General features: G+C 39.2%; 1 protein-coding gene across 3 annotated transcripts in view; it reads right to left on the bottom strand.

Moving 5' to 3' along the window:
- The window catches only part of cacnb1 (calcium channel, voltage-dependent, beta 1 subunit), a 125,090-nt gene extending 106,967 nt beyond the window's left edge, over positions 1 to 18,123 (bottom strand). For 2 of the 3 annotated variants that reach the window (XM_061981917.2, XM_061981914.2), the window contains exon 1: positions 17,855 to 18,123. In XM_061981917.2, the coding sequence (XP_061837901.2) occupies positions 17,855 to 17,944 (90 nt within the window). In that variant the 5' untranslated portion in view covers positions 17,945 to 18,123. The remainder of the gene's footprint in view (positions 1 to 17,854) is intronic. The other variant, XM_061981916.2, reaches the window with a different exon arrangement.
- Between the last annotated feature and the right edge of the window lie 4,453 nt (positions 18,124 to 22,576).

The following is a 22,576-nucleotide window of genomic DNA, read 5'->3' as shown; positions in this document are numbered from 1 at the left end:
CACCAAATTCAGTTTTTTTCCCCACAGGACTGCAGTTTGTTTGTGATGGCGGGTTTTAATGTGTGTGTGCAATGTCACTTCCAATACACTTCTGTGGCACCTCTGCGACATGTTTATGTACATGTTGCTTGTGGTTAAACGGATGATTGAAGATGAGACGCACACAGGGAGGGTGTGTCCACCATGTCAATGGCGATGTGGCGACTTCCTGGAAGGAAGGGCGGGGAAATGCCAGACATAGGAGAGGGGTGGTAATCGATGTCCTGACAGATTCAAATGTGTTCTATAATTCAAGAGGATGTGTTAATTCAAGCGGAAGCATGGTGGGAGGCAGGGGACATGGCCCCCAGGTAGCAGCTCCAAATGAAACGGGATCACTTTTAAACTCTCAGGAGTAATTCCTGTTGTTTTTGGAATATCTGGTATAAGATGGCCGGTGTACATACTGTACATGTTTACAGATTGTTTTTCTCTATGTCTTTTTTTGATTGATTGAAACTTTTATTAGTAGATTGCACAGTACAGTACATATTCCGTACAATTCACCACTAAATGGTAACACCCGAATAAGTTTTTCAACTTGTTTAAGCCGACGTAAATCAATTCATGGTAAAGGCATTCATGGTCAAGACAAGAACGTGTTTTTTTAGCTACTCAAGATGGCTGACGGCAGTCACACAAGGACAGGACATATTGATACAACTTCAATAGGTATCCTATTTCACTATTAAATGTCCTGTCAGTTGTTAATCAATTCATTTACCATGAATTGATTAACGTGGACCCCGACTGAAACAAGTTGAAAAACTTATTCGGGTGTTACCATTTAGTGGTCAATTGTACGGAATATGTACTTCACTGTGCAATCTACTAATAAAAGTTTCAATCTATCAATCAATGTTCCTAATTATGTGTACAAATAGCTATCGTTCACATTTGGAATGATACGGTACCAGTTCTGTGTACCTGGTAATCAATACCAGTACTCAACAGTACCAATGTTCGATACTTAAGTGTGTGTTGATAACAGTGACGTGCGGTGAGGTTGATGGCTGGTGAGGCACTGACTTCATCACAGTCAGATTTACAAACATATGAACCCTAAAGAGTATCTTATTCACCATTTGATTGGCAGCAGTTAACGGGTTATGTTTAAAAGCTCATACCAGCATTCTTCCCTGCTTGGCACTCAGCATCAAGGGTTGGAATTGGGGGTTAAATTACCAAAAATGATTCCCAGGCGCGGCGCCGCTGCTGCCCACTGCTCCCCTCACCTCCCAGGGGGTGATCAAGGGGATGGGTCAAATGCAGAGGACAAATTTCATTACACCTAGTGTGTGTGTGACAATCATTGGTACTTTAACTTAACTTTAACTTTACACATACAAACTGTAGCACACAAAAAAGCACATTTAATAAAAAAAACGTTATTATGGTCTTACCTTTACTTAGAAATTAAATCCATGCGCCGCAACTAAAGCCCTCACTTAAACTTTCCACGTGCAAGATTGAATCTATTTAAAAAAAAGTGTAACCGAGGGTTTATAAATGTTGCCTATACTCTATGAAACTACAAAATAACAAACACGGAGGCTCCAGTTTACACGAGGACCACTTTCTTTACCTTCTTTCAAAAACCTCCGCAACGTGACATCACTTCCGCTCTTAGCGCCTTCAAAATAAGAGCTCAAGGCATATACTGTATAACAGCGCATAACAGGAACTTAACACCACAAAGAGGAAAGCCCATGAAAATAGGTTACAAAAGTTATTTAATAAGAAGCCAAAAAGTGCAAAAACAATAATGTTCGTGTTGGAGGAGTTGTGAATTAGGTACACCTGCAGTCTGCAGGTGTATCTAATGTTGTGTCCCTGCAGTCATTCACAACTCCTCCAACACCAACATTATTGTTTTTGCACTTTTTGGCTTCTTATGAAATAATTTTTTTAAATAGATTCAATCTTGCATGTGGAAAGTTTAAGTGTGGGCTTTAGTTGATATAACAATTCTACGGCGGGGGTGCAGGAGGCGAGCATCAGCCAGTGCGTCTTTTGCAGCCGTTTTATGATCGCTCAGCACAAGAAATACTTTACACACATACAGTTGTTGACAAAATACACTGTACATTATATACCTCAGCTAACTAAACTATGGAAATGTATAATATAGTTCATATAGCAATAGTCTCACTGCACAGCAGGCCAGCAGTTAGCCGAGTCATTGCGCAATCCATGTTGCGGCACTGAGTGACGTGCCTCAACTGGCTGCTGTTCACCGCACCGTCTCTTCTCAGTATTTGAACGGCAAATGTGAAAATTCAGCGATTTTGAATAAAAATAATCTAAAACTGGTGAAGTTAAATGGAAAATAACTTTATAGTATAATCACTGGATACATATAACAATTTAATTTTTTTTTTCTTTTTACATTTTTTTTTCTTTCCATGATGGCAGGTCACAGTCACCTGCCTCTAGTGACTGCACGTCACTGGTTGATAAATATTGTTTTTGAAAAACTACATTAGGCAATTCCTGAAAGAATTGCATGAGAATGCTTCGATGCTGACGTTGAACTGAAATTCTGGAATTTTTTTTAGAATTGTTGAAGTAGAGCACACAATTCCCAAACAGGCTGAATATTTTGAAGTTGGAACAGTTTGAATCAGATGAAAAATGTGGGAGTTGTGGAACTTTGAAGAATGTCCCATTGATTTCAATGAGAATTTCCCAAAAATGTGGGAATTTGGGAAAAAGCGGGAATTTTTTTGAAAATGGTAAAAAAAAAACTTGAATTTTCTGAATTTTTCAAGTCGGTTGAGAAATGTTGAAGTAGTTACATGTTGAATTGAGAAATAGTATTACGGAATTCCTGGAATTTCCGGAAAAATGGGATTTTTTCCAGTTCGAAAAACAACTTAGTTTTTTGTCCTAATTAAGAGGAATGTTCGGATGGTGGAACGGTTGAAGTGCGTTGAAAAAAGTGGAAGCAGTAGTCGCCAAAAAAAAATGGTCAAAAAAGGGTTTTAAAAAACAGGAATTCTGAGAATTCCTGGAATTTTTTTTAACTTGAAAAAAATTATATGTCCAGGATGAGTGGAATATGTTGAAGGTGTAATGGTTTTAATCAGTTGAAAAATGTGGAAATGGTGGAAGTTTGAAAAATGGTCAAGTCATTTTGAATGGGAAAAATCTCCCGGAAAACCTGGAATTCTGGGAAATCTGGGAATTTTTGGGATTTGTCAAGGGAAAGCCACCGATTCTCGAATAGGCTGAACAGTTTGAAGTTGGAACGGTTTGAATCGGGTGAAAAACGTGGAAAGTAGAGCGCGCCAAAATCTGGAGAAGAAGAAGTTGAAGAAGTTTAATAAATAGATGAATTTTGGTGTAGAAAAGCATATGAACGATGCAGGAGCATTTAATGAGATGATTATGATAACTGCTGTCTCGGGATGATGCTCGAAACCGGTTTTCCCGGTTGTTCGATAAGAAAAGAACCGAGTCCTCTGACTCGAATCCCTTTTTGAGAACCGGTACCCGTTATCGAGACCACTATGGTAAAGAAAAATAGTTGGTTCTTTATTCGAATCCCTGGGAACGAATCCCGTCCCGACAAGAAATGCCCCGTGGGACATCACAAGAAATTATGTCATGTAGCTCAGTCATTAGGCGCAGATAGGGAAAGCAGGAAAAAATTGAACCGGAAAAAGCGCTCCAAGGCATGGCTTCATTTCACCAAAAAAAACGAGGAAGCGGCAATATGCAATTATTGCCAGACTTCGCTCTCGTGTAAGGGGGGGAGGAGCACAACAAGCGTGTCATGTCTTCGACACGTGTTGAAGCAGCGGCAGAGACGACGAAGCCAGCTGCCCAAGTCCCAGCTACAGTGGAGGTGATGCTGGTGAGTAACTAACGTTAACTGTTGCCGGTTAATTTCCATATCTGCTCACTTGTAGTAACGTTACCTCTTATGTCAACCAGGACTGCAGTTACTGTACGTTACCTAAGCATAGTCAGTGGCTAACGGTAACGTTAACGTGAGCCTTTTTGTATGTCTCTGATAACGTTAACGTTATCTTGTAGCCTACACCACGACAGAGTTTGCAAGTCTGTCTAATAAACTAGTGCTTTCTTTATTTCTTTAGTTTATTTGGAACATGAACACACTTACAGTACAATACATCACAGTTTCATATCATTTCACTTCACAGGAGTAGGAAGAAGTAAAGCTTATTTAATCCTACCACTTTCCCACTTCATAGCGTTTACAAATATATACATAATTTACTGACCTTTTTATAATAAAATATCTGTGAATTAGTATATATAACAGTTTTGTGATATGTAATTATTTATTCATCCATCCATCTTCTTCAGAATCAGAATCAGAATCAGAATCAGCTTTATTGTCATTACGCAAGGTAACGGGATTGAGGCCATTCCATACAGTGCGATGTGTGCATGCTAGAAAAACAATGTGCAAATATATAAAAATATAAAAAATATAGAAGTGCAATGAATATGGTGTGAAATGAATATATACATGAAAAAACAAAAAACAAAAAACAAAAACAGGGTGGTTGGTGGAATGGGTTATTGCACCGAAGAGAAGGCAGTTATGAGGGACAATGGGGCAGTCCGTTCAGGATGGTTATGGCCCTGGGGAAGAAGCTGTTCTTTAGCCTGTTTGTTTTGGTTTTAATGCACCTGTAGCGCTTCCCAGAGGGCAGCAGGTGGAACAGGTCAGAGGCAGGGTGGGTGCTGTCCTTGATGATGGCACTGGCTCTGTTGAGGCAGCGGGAGGTGTAGATGTCCGTCAGAGAGGGGAGAGGGCGGCCGATGATCTTCTGAGCCGTCTTGACCACTCTTTGCAGCCTCTCCCTGTCTGCTGCAGTGCAGCTGCCGTACCATACCGTAATACAGTAGGTCAGCAGGCTCTCGATGGACGAGCGGTAGAAGGTCAGCAGCAGGTCAGGCTTCAGGTTGTACTTCCCGAGGACTCTAAGGAAGTGTAGCCGCTGCTGAGCCTTCTTGATGATTGATGTGGTGTTGACTGTCCAGGAGAAGTCATTAGAGATGTGGACTCCAAGGTACCTGAAGGTGTGGACCCTCTCTACACGCTCGCCGTTGATGTAGAGGGGGGCAGGGTCGGTGCTGCTCCTCCTGAAGTCGACGATGATCTCTCTGGTCTTGCTGGTGTTGAGAGCGAGGTTGTTCTCCGAAGACCAGGCAGTCAGCTTCAGGACCTCCTCTCTGTAGGCAGCCTCGTCACCCCCGGAGATGAGCCCGACCACTGTGGTATCGTCGGCGAACTTGACGGTAAGGTTGTCACTGTGGGCCGGACTGCAGTCATGGGTGTAAAGGCAGTAGAGGAGGGGGCTCAGCACACAGCCCTGTGGGGAGCCGATGCTCAGCGTGCGGGAGGATGAGAGGTGCGGGCCAAGTCTCACATTCTGGGGTCGGTCCGTTAGGAAGTCCCTTATCCAGGCGTTTGTGAGAGGGGGGAGGCCAAGAGTGTCCAGTTTATTGCAGAGTCTGTCCGGGATTATTGTATTGAAGGCAGAGCTATAGTCCACAGAGAGCATCCGGACGTAGCTCTGCTGCTGCTCCAGGTGGTTCAGAGCAGAGTGGAGAGCAACAGCGATGGCGTCCTCTGTGGACCTGTTCCCCCGGTATGCGAACTGGTGGGGGTCGAAGTCTGGAGGGATATGGTCCTTGATGTGCTGGAGAACAAGTCGCTCGAAGCACTTCATGATTTCCGGAGTGAGGGCCACTGGTCGGTAATCATTCAGGCTGGTGATGGGAGACTTCTTCGGCACCGGGATTATTGTAGATGACTTCAGGCAGGATGGGATGACTGCCTGAGCCAGGGAGAGGTTGAAGATCCTGGTGAGGGGGGGAGCGAGCTGGTGGGCGCACGTCCTGAGCACCTTTCCAGGTACTCCGTCTGGTCCGGTAGCCTTCCTGGGGTTCACAGCCAGGAGCACTCGTCTGACACTGTGCTCCTGTACAGTGAGTGGAGTGGCGCCGGAGCCCGGTGGGGGCGGGGGCAGGGCTGGAGCAGATGAGTGTCGCTGGGGGGTTTCGAAACGGGCAAAGAAACAGTTAAGCTCCTCTGCCAGTGTCGCACTCTGATCCGCAGTTGTCATATTGCAGCCTCTGAAGTTCGTGATGTCATGAATGCCCCGCCACACCTCCCGTGAGTTTTTGCTGGACAGATGGGACTCTATGCACCTCCTGTGGTCCGCCTTTGCTTTTTTAATCCCTCTCTTCAGGTCGGCTCTAGCAACACTGTACAGTGCCCTGTCCCCTGACCTGAAGGCTGCGTCGCGGGCCCTGAGGAGTGTGCGGACCTGGCTGGTCATCCAGGGTTTCTTGTTGGGGTAAACCCGGATGGTTTTTTCCACAGTCACATTCCCGATGCAGAACTTTATGTAGTCCAGCACCGTTCCTGTGGCTGTCTAAAGCTCCTGTTGTTGGAAGAGGTCCCAGTCTGTGTGTTGGAAGCAGTCCGAGGTCGGGTCGCGGGGGCAGCAGCCTAAGCAGGAAAGCCCTGACTTCCCTCTCCCCAGCCACTTCGTCCAGCTCCTCCCGGGGGATCCCGAGGCGTTCCCAGGCCAGCCGGGAGACATAGTCTTCCCAACGTGTCCTGGGTCTTCCCCGTGGCCTCCTACCGGTCGGACGTGCCCTAAACACCTCCCGAGGGAGGCGATCGGGTGGCATCCTGACCAGATGCCCGAACCACCTCATCTGGCTCCTCTCGATGTGGAGGAGCAGCGGCTTTACTTTGAGCTCCCCCCGGATGACAGAGCTTCTCACCCTATCTCTAAGGGAGAACCCTGCCACCCGGCGGAGGAAACTCATTTCGGCCGCTTGTACCCGTGATCTTGTCCTTTCGGTCATAACCCAAAGCTCATGACCATAGGTGAGGATGGGAACGTAGATCGACCGATAAATTGAGAGCTTTGCCTTCCGGCTCAGCTCCTTCTTCACCACAACGGATCGATACAGCGTCCGCATTACTGAAGATGCCGCACCGATCCGCCTGTCGATCTCACGATCCACTCTTCCCTCACTCGTGAACAAGACTCCGAGGAACTTGAACTCCTCCACTTGGGGCAAGATCTCCTCCCCAACCCGAAGATGGCATTCCACCCTTTTCCGGGCGAGAACCATGGACTCGGACTTGGAGGTGCTGATTCTCAATTAATCTCTTAATTAATTCAGTCATTATTAATATACTGAGATGAAGAATATCTTATTTTCAATAAGGTTGAAAGTAATTCTCATAATTCTTCTTCTTTGTACTTTGTAAGCACTATTCATCTGAACAACCTCTTAAACTGGATCAAACCAGTACAATGTTTAACTTCTTTACTTAATCCATTCCATCATTTAATTCCACATCATTTTAGCTGTTTGCAATTTTACCAAATCATCGAACTTTAATATTTTTGACTCAATAAATAAAGTGTTTGTATGTTCTCTACATCCAACATTATGTATCAGTCTAATTTTTTTTGTAACACGGTTAACGAATGTAGTGCACATTTGTAGTTATTTCCCCACATTTCTGCACAATAACTCAGATATGGTAATACTATAGTAGCGAGCAGTAGAGAATTTGAAGTGATTTGTTAAACCAAATTTTGTGTGTTTTTTTCCATATACAATAACATCTGGACTCGATAAGAGAATCGATAAGGAATCGGTTCGATAAGAGGATTCGATAATAGGCTCGAACTCCATAATTTCTTATCAAACATCATCCCTACTGCCGTCCAGTTGTTATATCTTGTTTTATTATAATATTTCTCAGTCTCAATTACAGTTACAGCTTAAGTTATTTTAGGCATGTGCTTACGAACAACGATTTGTTCTAAAAGTGCACAGCTTGTATGTTCAATGTGCATGATTGAATATTTTTAGTTACTCAGACAGCAATGTGTTTATATAAGTTTAAACTGGGGTATGTTGTTTCTAAATGGGGAAAGACGTTAATGTCCTTTGTTTTCATGTCAGCATTTAAACTACCAAGCTGGCGCCAGTTAGTTTGTGAGTATATCAAAGTGCAGTTTATGATTATTTTATTTTAAAACAGTAACACTAACACTCGGAAGTTAGGACACGGTTATCATTATTACTAGTGTATGCCAACTGTCATCATGGAGACACTCATCAGTGTTTCCCCCAGAAAATGTGTTAGTTAAGGTGGTGACTCTCCAGGGGGAGGGGGTGGGTAAGGTGTAAGGATCGGTGTAACTCGGCCTGTCGCCATCACGTCTCCACCTCGTCGCTGCCACCACAGCTTGGGGGGCAATAGACTACAGACTGCGGTGAAGTAGGCCGGCTTCGTCGCGTGAAGAAGCCTACAACTTTTGGTTATGTTTTCCGCTCCATTTGCTGAATGGCGATATACGATATCGATCTCGATATATTTTCCGTAAAGTAAATACAAAACAGTCCTAGTTACCTGAGATACTAAGTACGTCATTATTATAACTTAGTAGTTTACTAAGTCAAAATAATGACAAAATAATGCCTTACTAAGTCAAAATAATGACTTACAAAGTCAAATTAATGACTTACTGTAAGTAAGCGTTTGCAATAAGCGTTTGAAAAAAAGAGTTAAAAGTAGGGGCCACATGCTGACATATGTTTAACTCATCATGCTTAATTTATTACAGCATTTGGTAAGCCTGTAGTTGATTTTTATTATGTAAAGCAGGGGTGCTCATTACGTCGATTGCGAGCTACCGGTTGATCTCGGAGGGTGTGTCAGTCGATCACCAGCCAGGCATTAAAAAAATAGTCCTAAAAATGAGCGATCATAAATCTTCACTATGACGTCACTTTCGTCACTTGATTGACATTCACAGCACCTGAGGGTCTTCTGAGATGACGCTGGCTGCTGCCAGCTCATTAAAATTACCGACTGGAAGGCGAGAAACACTTTATTTCAACAGACTCTGTCGTCAAAACTCCAAAGACCGACTGCACAGTTGCACAATAAAAGCGCTGCTTCATCCTGCCTGTGCTAACAAAATAACAGTCTCAGAAAGGTGACGTGCACAAGCTAGCAAGCTACGGAGTTTGCCGACAATGTATTTCTTGTAAAGTGTATACAAAGGAGTACGGAAGCTGGACAAATAAGATGCCAAAAACCAACCACTTTCATGTGGTATTGGACAGAAAGGAGGACTTTTTTCTCCTCCATTCGAAAATGCGGACGTTTTTAGCACCACTGTCTGATTCCAATCAATGCAAGTCATCAGAATCAGGTAATACACCAACTTATATTCTTGTCTTCATGAGAGAAAGGAATCTATATGTGTTAAACATGCATGTATTATCTTTAAACACCTTAACTTGTTAACAATATTAACTATATGTGTTAAACATGCTTGCATTATCTTTAAACACCTTTAACTTATTAACAATATTAACTATATGTGTTAAACATGCTTGTATTATCATTAAACACCTTTAACTTGTTAACAATATTAACTATATATGTTAAACATGCTTGTATTATCTTTAAACACCTTTAACTTATTAATAATATTAACTATATGTATTAAAGATGCTTGTATTATCATTAAACACCTTTAACTTGTTAACAGTATTAACTATATGTATTAAACATGCTTGCATTATCTTTAAACACCTTTAACTTGTTAACAATATTAATTATATGTATTAAACATACTTGTATTAACATTTAACACCTTTAATTTATTAACAATTTTAACTATGTGTTAAACATGATTGCATTATCATTAAACACCTTTAATTTATTAACAATATTAACTATATGTGTTAAACATGCTTGCATTATCATTAAACACCTTTAACTTATTAACAAAAACATATATTTCATAAATAAGTAAATATAAATTATATATATGAATGAGGTCGATCCCCACGACTTCATCAATTGAAAAGTGCTTCGATGTATTCGATGAAAAGTTAGGAAGAGGTGTTTTAAAACATGGCTGGCTACCTAGCTAGCAGCTAGCGTCCAGCCGCAGTCGGCAGTGATTTAGATACTAATAAAATCACTAATCCTCGCCTCCATGGCAACAAATAAAATAAGTTTCTTACAAGTATCATCCCTGCAGAACGAGGAATAACTAAACATGCTTCACTGCACCGTAGCTCACCAGCATCAAAATATAAACAAACGGTGGATCTACACCTGACATCCACTGTAATGATACCAAGTACAGGAGCGTATCTAGTCGATGCTACTATGATTACATCAATACTTTTTATCGTCACAAAATCTTTTATCCTTTTTAAAATTCATATTATGTTTATAAACTCAGGAAATACGTCCAACACAGATGAGGACTTTGAATATGACCAACGTATGATCCTGTAACAACTTGGTATCGGATTGATACCTAAATTTGTGGTATCATCCAAAACTATCCAAACAGAAGAACAAGTGATTATTACATTAACAGAAGTGTAGATAGAACATGTTAAAAGAGAAAGTAAGCAGATATTAACAGTAAATGAACAAGTAGATTAATAATCCATTTGTCCCTCATAATTTTGACAACATAATAGAATAGAATGGAAAATGACACAATATGTTACTGCATACGTCAGAAGACTTTGTTTGTTTACTTACTAATAAAAGAAAAGTTGTCTCGTATGTTCACTATTTTATTTAAAGACAAACTTGCAATAAGAAACATATGTTTAATGTACCGTAAGGTTTTTTGTTAAAATAAAGCCAATAATGAAATTTTTTGTGGTCCCCTTTATGTAGAAATGTACCAAAAAGTATCCCAAAGAATCGATATACATTTTGGTACCGGTACCAAAATATTGGTATCGGGACAACCCTACTGCCACCTATTGTACAAAGTTGTAACGACAAGCTAAATCGTGGCGGTGCCGAATTCGGTACTTTGATAGGCGCCGACCAAATTCCGTCAGTAGTACCGTGCACTGATTCTTGTAAAATCAAACGGTGCATATTTCGATGCCTTTCCTGTACATGACATCACGCCCGGTTGCAGACTCGGGACTGGCTCAAGCAATGGAGGGTAAACAAGACTCTGCCGGAGTTCCTCGAGGTAACGTTACAGTTTTCTATGCCAACAAGGAAAGAAGAATGCGCTAAAAAGTAAAGTCAGGCTCCACTTTTCAAAATGCGCTACCTCTATGCTATTTTTACAAAGGATTTGCCATACACGTGCTACAGAGCAGCATTAATGATTTTACATGGCGATTTCAACGCCTCCACATTTGGTCATGAAAAATACATCGAAGCACATTTCAATCAAACAGCTGGTGTGTAATAATACCTACAATACTTGCGGTATAAACACTTTGTGGGGTTCAACAAAAGAAAAGACGGAGTAAACAAAGACTACTTTCTGAAACTACTGCCATCTAATGTCTTGCAATTAGAACTCAATGCAAAATAAACTACACAATACTTGCAAATGGGACTCAAATGTAATAAGAAAACACAACACAGACACACAATAGCATATTGATATCCTTTACACACTGATGTCGCTTTTTGATGCCGTACCGTCTGAGGTTTTTGGTTTTCGGCCCTGCTTACATGGAGTGATTTCTCCATGTGAACCTTTTGATGATATTACGGACCGTGGATGGTCAAATACCTAAATTCCTTGTAATACCTCGTTGAGAAATTTTGTTCTTAAACTGTTCGACAATTTGGTCACGCATTTGTTCACAAAGTGGTGACCCACGCCCCATCCTTGTTTGTGAATGACTGAGCATTTCAGGGAAGCTGCGTTTACACCCAATCGTGGCGCCCACCTGTTCCCAATTAGCCTGTTCACCTGTGGGATGTTCCGAATAAGTGTTTTTGCCACTTGTGCCAGCTTTTTTGAAACATGTCGCAGGCATCAAATTCCAAATGAGGTAATATTTGCAAAAAATTAAGTTTACAAGTTCGAACGTTAAATATATTGTCTTTGCAGTCTATTCAATTGAATATAGGTTGAAAAGGATTTGCATATCATTGTATTCTGTTTTTATTTACCATTTACACAACGTGCCAACTTCACTGGTTTTGGGGTTTGTACATCTAAACACGTTTCAATCAAACAGCTGGTGTGTAATAATAACTACAATACTTGCAGTATAAACACTTTGTGGGGTTCAACAAGAGAAAAGACCGGGAACAATCAAAGACTACTTTCTGACTACGGCAACACACTACCATCTAATGTCTTGCAATTAGAACTCAATGTAAAAGATACTATACAATACTTGCAAATGAGACTCAGAAATGTAATAAGAAAACTCAACACAGACACAATAGCATCGAAAATTGGTACTCTTGAGTACCAGTATCGACTCCTAGGTACCGAGATTTGGTAGGCGGCCCGCCACAAATACATTTAATGCTAACGGTTTGCCCTCACTCACAAACACATTAGAATTGGACTGTCTGTGAATGCAGCTTGTCGTTACAACTCCACGAACTAGATGGCAACGTAACTTTCCGCCTGCTTTGCCAGAGAATAAGAAGACGTAGCAAGAAGGATACGTGTTGCCAACTTAGTGACTTTTGTCGCTGTATTTAGTAGGTATTCTCTAGCGGAAAATGGCCTCACCTGGTCAGACTTTGGACACCACTGCTGTGGTGTTGTACAAGCTACTAGCAGGAGAGGAGGAGGAGGATGATGGAGAACATGGAGAACTTTGAGAGGGCAGAGAGGATGTGGGGGCCGGTACAAGTGGGAGTGAAGAGGAGAGAGAAAGCAGGTTTTGGCATGTTTGGTCAGCGTTGTGTTTCTCCTCTCTTTCTGTGGAGCAACGACCAACCCAGCGTGGGTGTGTTTGTTACACTTTTTCTGTTGTTTTTTTCCCTAACCAAATCTCAGCGTTGTGTGTTGCCCGCTCCACTCCCGAAAAAGCCACAGCCTATTTGTGGCTGTCGCGAGGAGTGACAACGTCGACAGGTGAAGAGCATCACTCGTGTCATTGACGGAAGAACTCATTTAGAGCCTCTAAAATACACCCACTGGCCACATCATAAAATACACCTACACAATCTCATGAGTCCAATAACATAATGCTGCTTTTAATTACTGTAGATCTGATTTGGGATTAAATATTGTTTTATTATTAGGGTATATTGTTCCAAATATTGTGATTTTTTTATTAGCAAATATTAGGGCCAAGCAGTAATAAAAACAAAGGCATGGAAATTTACTTTTTATTTTTTATTAATTGTAATTTTTTCCAAATTCAAGCTGACCATCGCATTGTCCAAGTACTAATGTTCTCTTTTATCAAAATAATTTAATTACAACATAATCATAATAATATCATTACTAAATATTTTACAGCATATTGTTTTTATTAAGTATTTTTATTATAATTCATATTCAAATAGACCCTCTTCAGTAGCTATTACTCTTTATTTTCTTTTATACATAATCATCATAAAATATATGAGATTAAATATTGTTTTATTACTACGGTGTATTGTTCTATTTATTTCGATATTTTTTTTAAATAATAAATTATTAGGGAAAAGTGGTAATCAAAATGGATGCATTAAAAATATATTAAGCTTTTTTAAATTAATTGCATTTTTAATTTTGATTCAAAATTCAAGTTGACCCTCTCAGTAGATTAATATAGATATTTTATTAAAATTTAATAATAATGTACTCATAATAATAACAGATATGATACAGTATATTTATATTGTTTAATTTAGATGTTTTATTGGAGTCCTTATTCAACTAGACTCCCTTCAGTAGCTATTACACTCTATTTCCTTTTCTAATTCATCTTAAAATATTACTAAAAATATGATAATAGAAGATCAAATATTGTGTTTCATAACTATTTTTTAAATAGAGGAAAAATAAAATATTTAATTGTTCTAATTAGAATTATCACTCACATTTACCCTCATATTCAGCTATGTTTCATGTTATAAATCATTTATTGTTCCAATTATTGGGATTTTTTTATAATAAAAATATTAACGACAAATGGATGCATAGAAAATATATGAATCAATTAAACTTTGATTTATTCATTGTAATTTGGATTATTACTTAAAATTCATGTTGACCCTCTCAGTAGCTAAATCAACATATTCTCTTTTATTAAAATAATGTCAATAAAAATATACTCATAATAATCATAAAAAACTTACAGTATAATGTTTTTATTAGATCTTTTTTTTTTTTTTTTACTCCAATAGTCGACATTCTTCTCGATTTTCTTTTATAAAACATTGTCATTAAAATAATACTAAAAATATAATAAGTAATAGAATATCAAATATTCTGTTTTCACATTACATAATAAAACATTTTAAAAAATTATAAATAGAGCCGAACTATATTATAAAATTGTTATAATTGTAGTGATTATTTTAGCAATTTTTTTATGTTATAAATCACGGGTGTCTTTTATCCGGCCTCATGATGAGTTTGCCAAGTATTAAAATGAGCTGCATTTTTTTTTTTTTTTTTTTTTACGAAAGAAACTGCTATTCTCAATGTGTCCACTAGATGTCACAATAGCAATTCTGTTAGGCAAGCAAACGGTTTACACCGGGGCCAAGCAAGAGGTACACAGTAAAAGGTGACCGTGGCTCCTCCTCCTCGACCCCCATGAAACTTAAAACCTGCCGTTTTATGTCTTCTGCTTCGAACACATCGTCATTTGGCACACTCGCTGCCCCAAAATGTCTGTCAAACACGAGAAAAGTGAACTTAACCCTTTTGAATAGTTTTTACCTCAGTTTCTTACGGTTTGCTGAGTTAGCTCTGGATTGATACGTGGACATGACAAAGGAGGTATTTGATACCTCAAAGAGTTTACATGTTGTGTTTTTTGTTCAATCCTAGAAAGACTGTGACTTAAAGTGTAATCCAGAGGCACACCAGCAGCAGAAAATGTTAAAAAAATGAAACTCCACCAGGTCTTCGTGCCTTATTTTGAGTTTGTTGGCGTTTTCCTGTGTATAGTGCTTTAGTTCTTGTCTTGCGCTGTTATTTTGGTGGCCCTTCCTGTTTTGTTGGTGTTTTCCTGTAGCAGTTTCATATCTTCCTTTGAGCGCTATTCCGCGCACCTGCTTTGTGTTAGCAAGCGAGGCTATTTACGTTGTTGCTATCCTTCTTTGTGTGGACATTGTTGATTGTCATGTGATGTACGGATGTACTTTGTGGACGCCGTAAGTTTTTGCTGTCGTCCAGCATTCTGTTTACTTTGTTGCCAGTTCAGTTTTACTTTCGTTTTGCATAGCCATTGCTTTTTGTTCATTTTTGGTTTAAGCATTGCATACCTTTTTACCTGCACACCGCCTCCCACTGTGGTCTGCATATTGGGATCACGACAAACCATCCTCGTCTCACCCGACACATTCCGACTTTTACAAAGCAATTAACTACCTGCTGCCACCTACCGACATGGAGTGTTACGTGGTTACCCTGCCGAGTTTTACACAGCACAGACACTAAGCAACGGCACATTATTTGCAGATTATAATGATTGATTTGCAAAAAATTATTTGTTGGACCAATTAGTTGAAATTGCATAACTTCCCACGCCACACCAGACAATATCTCACAGTGGTTGAAAAACACTGGCTTACTTGTGCAGCCCTTTGAGACACTTGTGATTTAGGGCTATATAAATAAACTTTGATTGATTGATTGATTGTGTAGTGTAGATTCAAAAACATAATGATAAAAGTAGAATGCCAATTTATATATATTGATTATATATGCTACCTCAGTATAGATGCTACCCCAGTAGAAGCATTTAAGTCCCACCTTAAAACTCATTTGTATACTCTAGCCTTTAAATAAACCCCCCTTTTAGACCAGTTGATCTGCCGTCTCTTTTCTGTCAGGGCACAGATTAGGTGACCGTAGATGACGCGCTAGCTGTTCAATGTCGGAACCCGGGTGAATTTATTATGGGTCTACTGAAAATGTGACCAAATCTGCTGGGTCAAAAGTATACAAACAGCAATGTTAATACTTGCTTACATGTCCCTTGGCAAGTTTCACTGCAATAAGGCGATTTTGGTAGCCATCCACAAGCTTCTGGTTGAATTTTTGTCCACTCCTCTTGACAAAATTGGTGCAGTTCAGCTAAATTTGTTGGTTTTCAGACATGGACTTGTTTCTTCAGCATTGTCCACACGTTTTAAGTCAGGACTTTGGGAAGGCCATTCTAAAACCTTAATTCTAGCCTGAGTTAGCCATTCCTTTACCACTTTTGACGCGTGTTTGGGGTCACTGTCCTATTGGAAGACCCAACCTTCGGGCTGATGATTTTAGGTTGTCCTGAAGAAACTGGAGGTAATCCTCCGTTTTCATTGTCCCATTTACTCTCTGTAAAGCACCAGTTCCATTGGCAGCAAAATAGGCCCAGAGCTTAATACTACCACCGCCATGCTTGACGGTAGGAAAGTTCTGTGGTCAGAAAATTCAAAAATTCAACCAAAAGCTTGTGGATGGCTACCAAAAGCGCCTTATTGCAGTGAAACTTGCCAAGGGACATGCAAATATTAACATTGCTGTATGTATACTTTTGACCCATCAGATTTGGTCACATTTTCAGTCGACCAATAACATCTGCGGTCCCCTCCAAGGTTTCTCATTGTATCCCATTGGGTTGAGTTTTTCCTTGCCCTGATGTGGGATCTGAGCCCAGGATGTCGTTGTGGCTTGTGCAGCCCTTTGAGACACTCGTGATTTAGGGCTATATAAATAAACTTTGATTGATTGATTGTGTAGTGTCGCTTCAAAAACAATGACAAAAGTAGAATGCCAATTTATATATATTATATTTAATACACAATCTCTTGCATTAGACCTCATTATATTGTGCAGGTGTACCTAATAAGTGGGCATGGCTGCTCCTTTCGGCTCAATTGAGGAGAGACGCCTGGACACTGTACCCTTGCACAGTGTCTCACCACGCTCCTCACGAGAAATTGTACGCCTCCTCTTTTATTTAGACTTTCCCTGATTACATGGCAACAGCTGTTTCTAAGGCACGGGGGTCGTAAACAGCCATCGCCTTTGATTACAGAACAGTTTAACGAAAAGGTCGCCTTGAGGGGAGTCAGGCTCTGCTTCCTCTCCGCTTTGTAGTTCTTGGGTCAAGACAAAATCTTTCTGTAGATTACAATAGAAGAAAGAAACAGAACACCTTCATGTTGCTTCCCATCCTACACAGTGGAGTTTTACAAGCCTTTTGATTGGTAGGATCAAAGACAGCTGTCGTCCTCTCGCCGGTAACTCATTGAAACACAAAGTTTTGTGATAACTTTGATACAATTATTCTGACAGGGATCGGATGTGAATCTATTTTTTGTGCACCCCTACTGATAATAGTAATAATTGATTATAATTACAGAAAGAAACACCACCATTTGTGACCTATAGCGGTAATTTTTGTTGATTATCATCACACTTCAACATCTCTATCATGTACATTTTTGAGTTTTTAGTGTTGGCTGTAGTATTAATAATAATTCGCCTGATGTTTCTGTGCAGTTCAACAAAGGCGTGGCTTTCCAGCGTATATACCCACTGGGCAGCATGTGTGCGTGTACACAAACCCTGCTAATAAACAATTGCCATTTTCTCAAATAATAATAATCAAAAATAATCATATTGTTTGAACGGGGCAGAAAAAGAAGAACTTCCGCTTTCTAGAAAAAAAAATCGACGTGATGATGATGGGAGACACGAAGCGAGTTCCGCGGTAAACAACCTGTTCATCTCCTCCGTGACAAACATTCAAATCTACATGGTAATGCTCCACAATTATACTTTTGAACAATTATGTTATTATCTTTATTAAGATTCCTTACCTGTGATTGAAGATGGGGGTCGAACATGTCCATTTGGATCTCCTGGGTCGAGGTCGAAGGCGTCCTGGACATGCTACTTTTCTGTACCATTGATTTGGAACTTTGGGTCCTCTCAAAAATATAGATATATTGTATTTGCCGTGGACGCGTGTTTTTTATGTTGGAGTCCACGGAGTCATCTCGCCGTCGTGTCCGTGGGGCTGCTAAGTGGAATGGCAACAGCTGCCGAGCTGAGAAGAAGGCTGGAGCGCCGGTTTTTCTTTTTTTTGGGGGGGTTGTTTTTTTTTTGACGCTACTGGATCGCGCATCCGGTCGGCGCCTTCAAAATAAGAGCCAGAAATAACTATTCGTATTTATGACAGAATAATACAGAAAGTATGTATAGATGCATCTCAATTAGGGATGTCCGATAATGGCTTTTTGCCGATATCCGATATTCCGATATTGTCCAACTCTTTAATTACAGATACCGATATCAACCGATATATACAGTCGTGGAATTAACACATTATTATGCCTAATTTGGACAACCAGGTATGGTGAAGATAAGATCCTTTTTTAAAAATAAAAAAAATAAAAATAAGATAAATAAATTAAAAACATTTTCTTGAATAAAAAAGAAAGTAAAACAATATAAAAACAGTTACATAGAAACTAGTAATTAATGAAAATGAGTAAAATTAACTGTTAAAGGTTAGTACTATTAGTGGACCAATCATGTGTGCTTACGGACTGTATCCCTTGCAGACTGTATTGATATATATATTGATATATAATGTAGGAACCAGAATATTAATAACAGAAAGAAACAACTTTTCTGTGTGAATGAGTGTGAATGAGTGTAAATGGGGGAGGGAGTTTTTTTGGGTTGGTGCACTAATTGTAAGTGTATCTTGTGTTTTTATGTTGATTTAATAAAAAATAAAATAAAATAAAAAGAATTCAAAAACCCGATACCGATAATAAAAAAAAACGATACCGATAATTTCCGATATTACATTTTAACACATTTATCGGCCGATATTATCGGACATCTCTAATCTAGATACATTTGAATATTATTCTTACAATTTATCGTGCATAATACACCTGCTGTGAACCTGTTTTTATGTTTTTATGTTTTTTTTTTTAATTTATTCTATTTTATTTATTTATTTTTTATCGTGTTCTGTTTGTGTTGTGTTGTGTTTGCTCGGTACTCGTTTTATCTTTTAACCTGTCCATTGTACAGCACTTTGGCTACCCCTGTGGTAAATTTTAAATGTGCTTTATAAATAAAGTTGATTTGATTTGATTTGATTTGCATCATTTTTGTTAGCTGATTTGTAGTAGTTTACAATATTCAACATTTTGACACTTTTTTCACATTTTATGAGATACCGTACTGATTTTTTTTTTTAATAGCTGGAAGCAATAATCATCAAACTCAGAATTGAAGAAATGCATTGTTGAAACCTCTTTGTTGGTAGGTATACAAATATTATTTGGATTTATTATTCAGCCTCAATATAGCCTATTAATAATAATATTGTTTAAAAAGTTAAAAGTTAAAGTACCACTGATAGTCACACACACTAGATGTGGTGAAATTATCCTCTGCCCATTCCCTTGTTCCACCCCCTGGGAGGTGAGGGGAGCAGTGAGCAGCAGCAGTGGCCGTGCTCGGGAATCATTTTGGTGATTTAACCCCCAATTCCAACCCTTGGTGCTGAGTGCCAAGCAGGGAGGCAATGGGTCCCATTTTTAAAGTCTTTGGTGTGACTCGGCCGGGGTTTGAACTCACGACCCACCAGTCTCCGGGCAGACACTCTAACCACAAGACCACTGAGCAGGCTTTTTTAATAGCTGGAAGCAATAATCATCAAACTCTAAAAATATCTTTGTTGGTCGGTATAAATATTTTATTTTTTATTTTTTATTTAGCCTCAATAAAGCCTATTAATACCCTAATATTATTTATCACTTTAAGTCAATCAAAATGTGTGACATGTGTTTTTAAATAATTATTTAAGTAAAACTTACTAATGTAATAAATAGACATATTAAATATTTTCACTGATTTATCAGATGCTGACATTTTTTTCCTTAATGAAAACATGTAGCTGAACATCACCTTTACGGCACTACATGGCAACTTTAAGAAATGTTTATTACTAAAATATATTTTTGGATAATTTGATCCAGAAAATCCGTTCTTCATTTTGCCTTTAAACATAAGCGAAGTCAGACGTCTTTCTTTGTTTTTCTCAGGCTGCTGCGCTCTGAGAAAAAACCTTGAATACACTGTCGCCTTGCACGAGCTATAACGTGTCATCGTCAGGTGGGAAGAAAACTGACAGCAGCAGTGCCATACTTAACATGCTTTTACTTTGAAGGCGAGTGGTGCTAAGTTCCGGTTTTGAAGCCTCTTCTGTGGTGTACTTTCTCTCCAGCTGGTGGCCAAGGAGGTCCACGCCCCACTTAGCAGACCCCACCTTCACTCGTGGATGATGGAGGAGCCCCAGGAGGAGGAGTGCTGGGGCCAAATATAGTTCAAATGTTATTGGTTGTTATATATTTACTATTATATTTAGCAATACAAAATAGCAGGCAACAGTTTTTCGCTGAGGTACCATACAAAATAATTTCAAAATAATTGCATGAAAAGTAAACTAAAGGATAAAGGAGCCCCTTTAACATATATTGTGTGCTTTAAACAGTCCCTCCATTGTTTTGGTCTAAAATGCCTGAATTTGCGGCAGCTTTTTCAGAAAGTTGTGGCAAAAGGTGACATTTTTTTTTTGCTTTTTTTTTTTTCATTAACATTGAATCAACTTGTGATTTTATCAATTTGTTGTTAATGTTTTAAGTGTAAACTTAACCTCCAAAAAGCACAACGAAATTGGAAAACAAATACTGCATTGATGTTTTACACGTTTTATAGCACAAATATTTAAAAGTAGACACTGGATGGTAAAGGCGCACACTCAGATCTCATTGTCAAATTACTGTACTGTTTTTATTGTTTATAATTAATAATTAAGGGTGTGAATCTTTGGGCAATTAACGATTGGATCCGATTCCTGGGTGACGATTCGATTCAGACTCGATTCTCAGCTCAAACCGATTCTCGCCATGTATTATTTGCTATAATAGTTACAATAAAACTTTTTTAAAACAGGTTGCCGGTTAGAACATCTCCTTTGGTTACACGGAAAGAAAAATACAACAATGTATTTAAAATAAAAATTTAAAAAGATTCTTGTAAAAAATAATTAATACAAAAAATGGTTTCTTATTTTTTTAATGGATTTTCGAAAATTATTAATCGATTTTAAACCGTGAGGAATAAGAATCGCGATTGGGATTGTCAGGTTCAAACACTGATGACAAGAAGCAAAGAATTAAATTTGGCTCCATTGAGGAGAGACGCCTGGACACTGTACCCTTCGCAGTGTCTCACCACGCTCCTCATGAAAGATTGTACGCCTCCTCTTTTATTTAGACTTTCCCTGATTACATGGCAACAGCTGTTTCTAAGGTACGGGGTCATAAACAGCCATCGCCTTTGATTACAGAACAGTTTAACGAAAAGGTCGTAAAACACTTCAAAGATAAGGTCGCCTTGAGGGGAGTCAGGACCTGCTTCCTCTCCGCTTTGTAGTTCTTGGGTCAAGACAAAATCTTTATGTGGATTACAATAGAAGAAAGAAACAGAACACCTTCATGTTGCTTCCCATCCTACACAGTGGAGTTTTACAAGCCTTTTGATTGGTAGGATCAAAGACAGCTTTCGTCCTCTCGCCGGTAACTCATTGAAACACAAAGTTTTGTGATAACTTAGATACAATTATTCTGACAGGGATCGGATGTGAATCTATTTTTTGTGCACTCCTACTGATAATAGTAATAATTGATTATAATTACAGAAAGAAACACCACCATTTGTGAACTATAGCGGTAATTCTTGTTGATTATCATCACACATCAACATCTCTATCATGTACATTTTTGCTTGGTCGGCATGGCAAATAAGAATCTGTTCTTTATTGTCTTAACCTGGATAAATAAAGTTTAAATAAATATACATAAATGCATGTAAACTTGGAAGTGAGGACAAATCTGTGTATAGCACATTAGCATTTTTTTATATTTTTTTGAATAAAAATGGCCGCCGGGAAGCACTTTCGACACTGCGCTAAAGTATTAACTTGACATACCCCACAGTGATTTCCAAAAAATTATCAGCAGTAGCATGCCAACGAGGCACGCCACAGACAGCGTGACTCAGCGCATTTGTCTCCTAATCTCTGGTACAGTAGGAATGTACATAATTACCCACTGGGCCGAGTCTCCGCTGTGCACCGAATAAACTTGGCACAACTTCCCTCACAATTTGACTTTGACAAGTTGAGCACTGTTGCAGAATGTTCAATGTTTTTGTGGCACAATGCGCACTTCAGGAACTGAAAACGAGTCAATGACAAATTTCCGGCGTCCTACATATAGCAGCATGGACGATGCCATGGCAACAGGCAAGGCTATTGAGATGATATCACAGCTCAGAACGCTCATCTCATTCTTACTTTTGCCGGAAATACATGAGTTCCTTTTGCAGGGGATTTTATCACACCATAAATGCAACATTATTAGAATACATATTGTAAATATAAAGTATACACACTTTCTGTCACGGCGCATGCGCAAACCCGCATGTCACCTTCAAGCACCTCCGCTAGAAGC

This window comes from Nerophis lumbriciformis, linkage group LG24 (assembly GCF_033978685.3).
Source record: "Nerophis lumbriciformis linkage group LG24, RoL_Nlum_v2.1, whole genome shotgun sequence".
Lineage (NCBI taxonomy): Eukaryota > Metazoa > Chordata > Actinopteri > Syngnathiformes > Syngnathidae > Nerophis > Nerophis lumbriciformis.
This window is presented reverse-complemented; position numbering and strand designations above follow the sequence as displayed.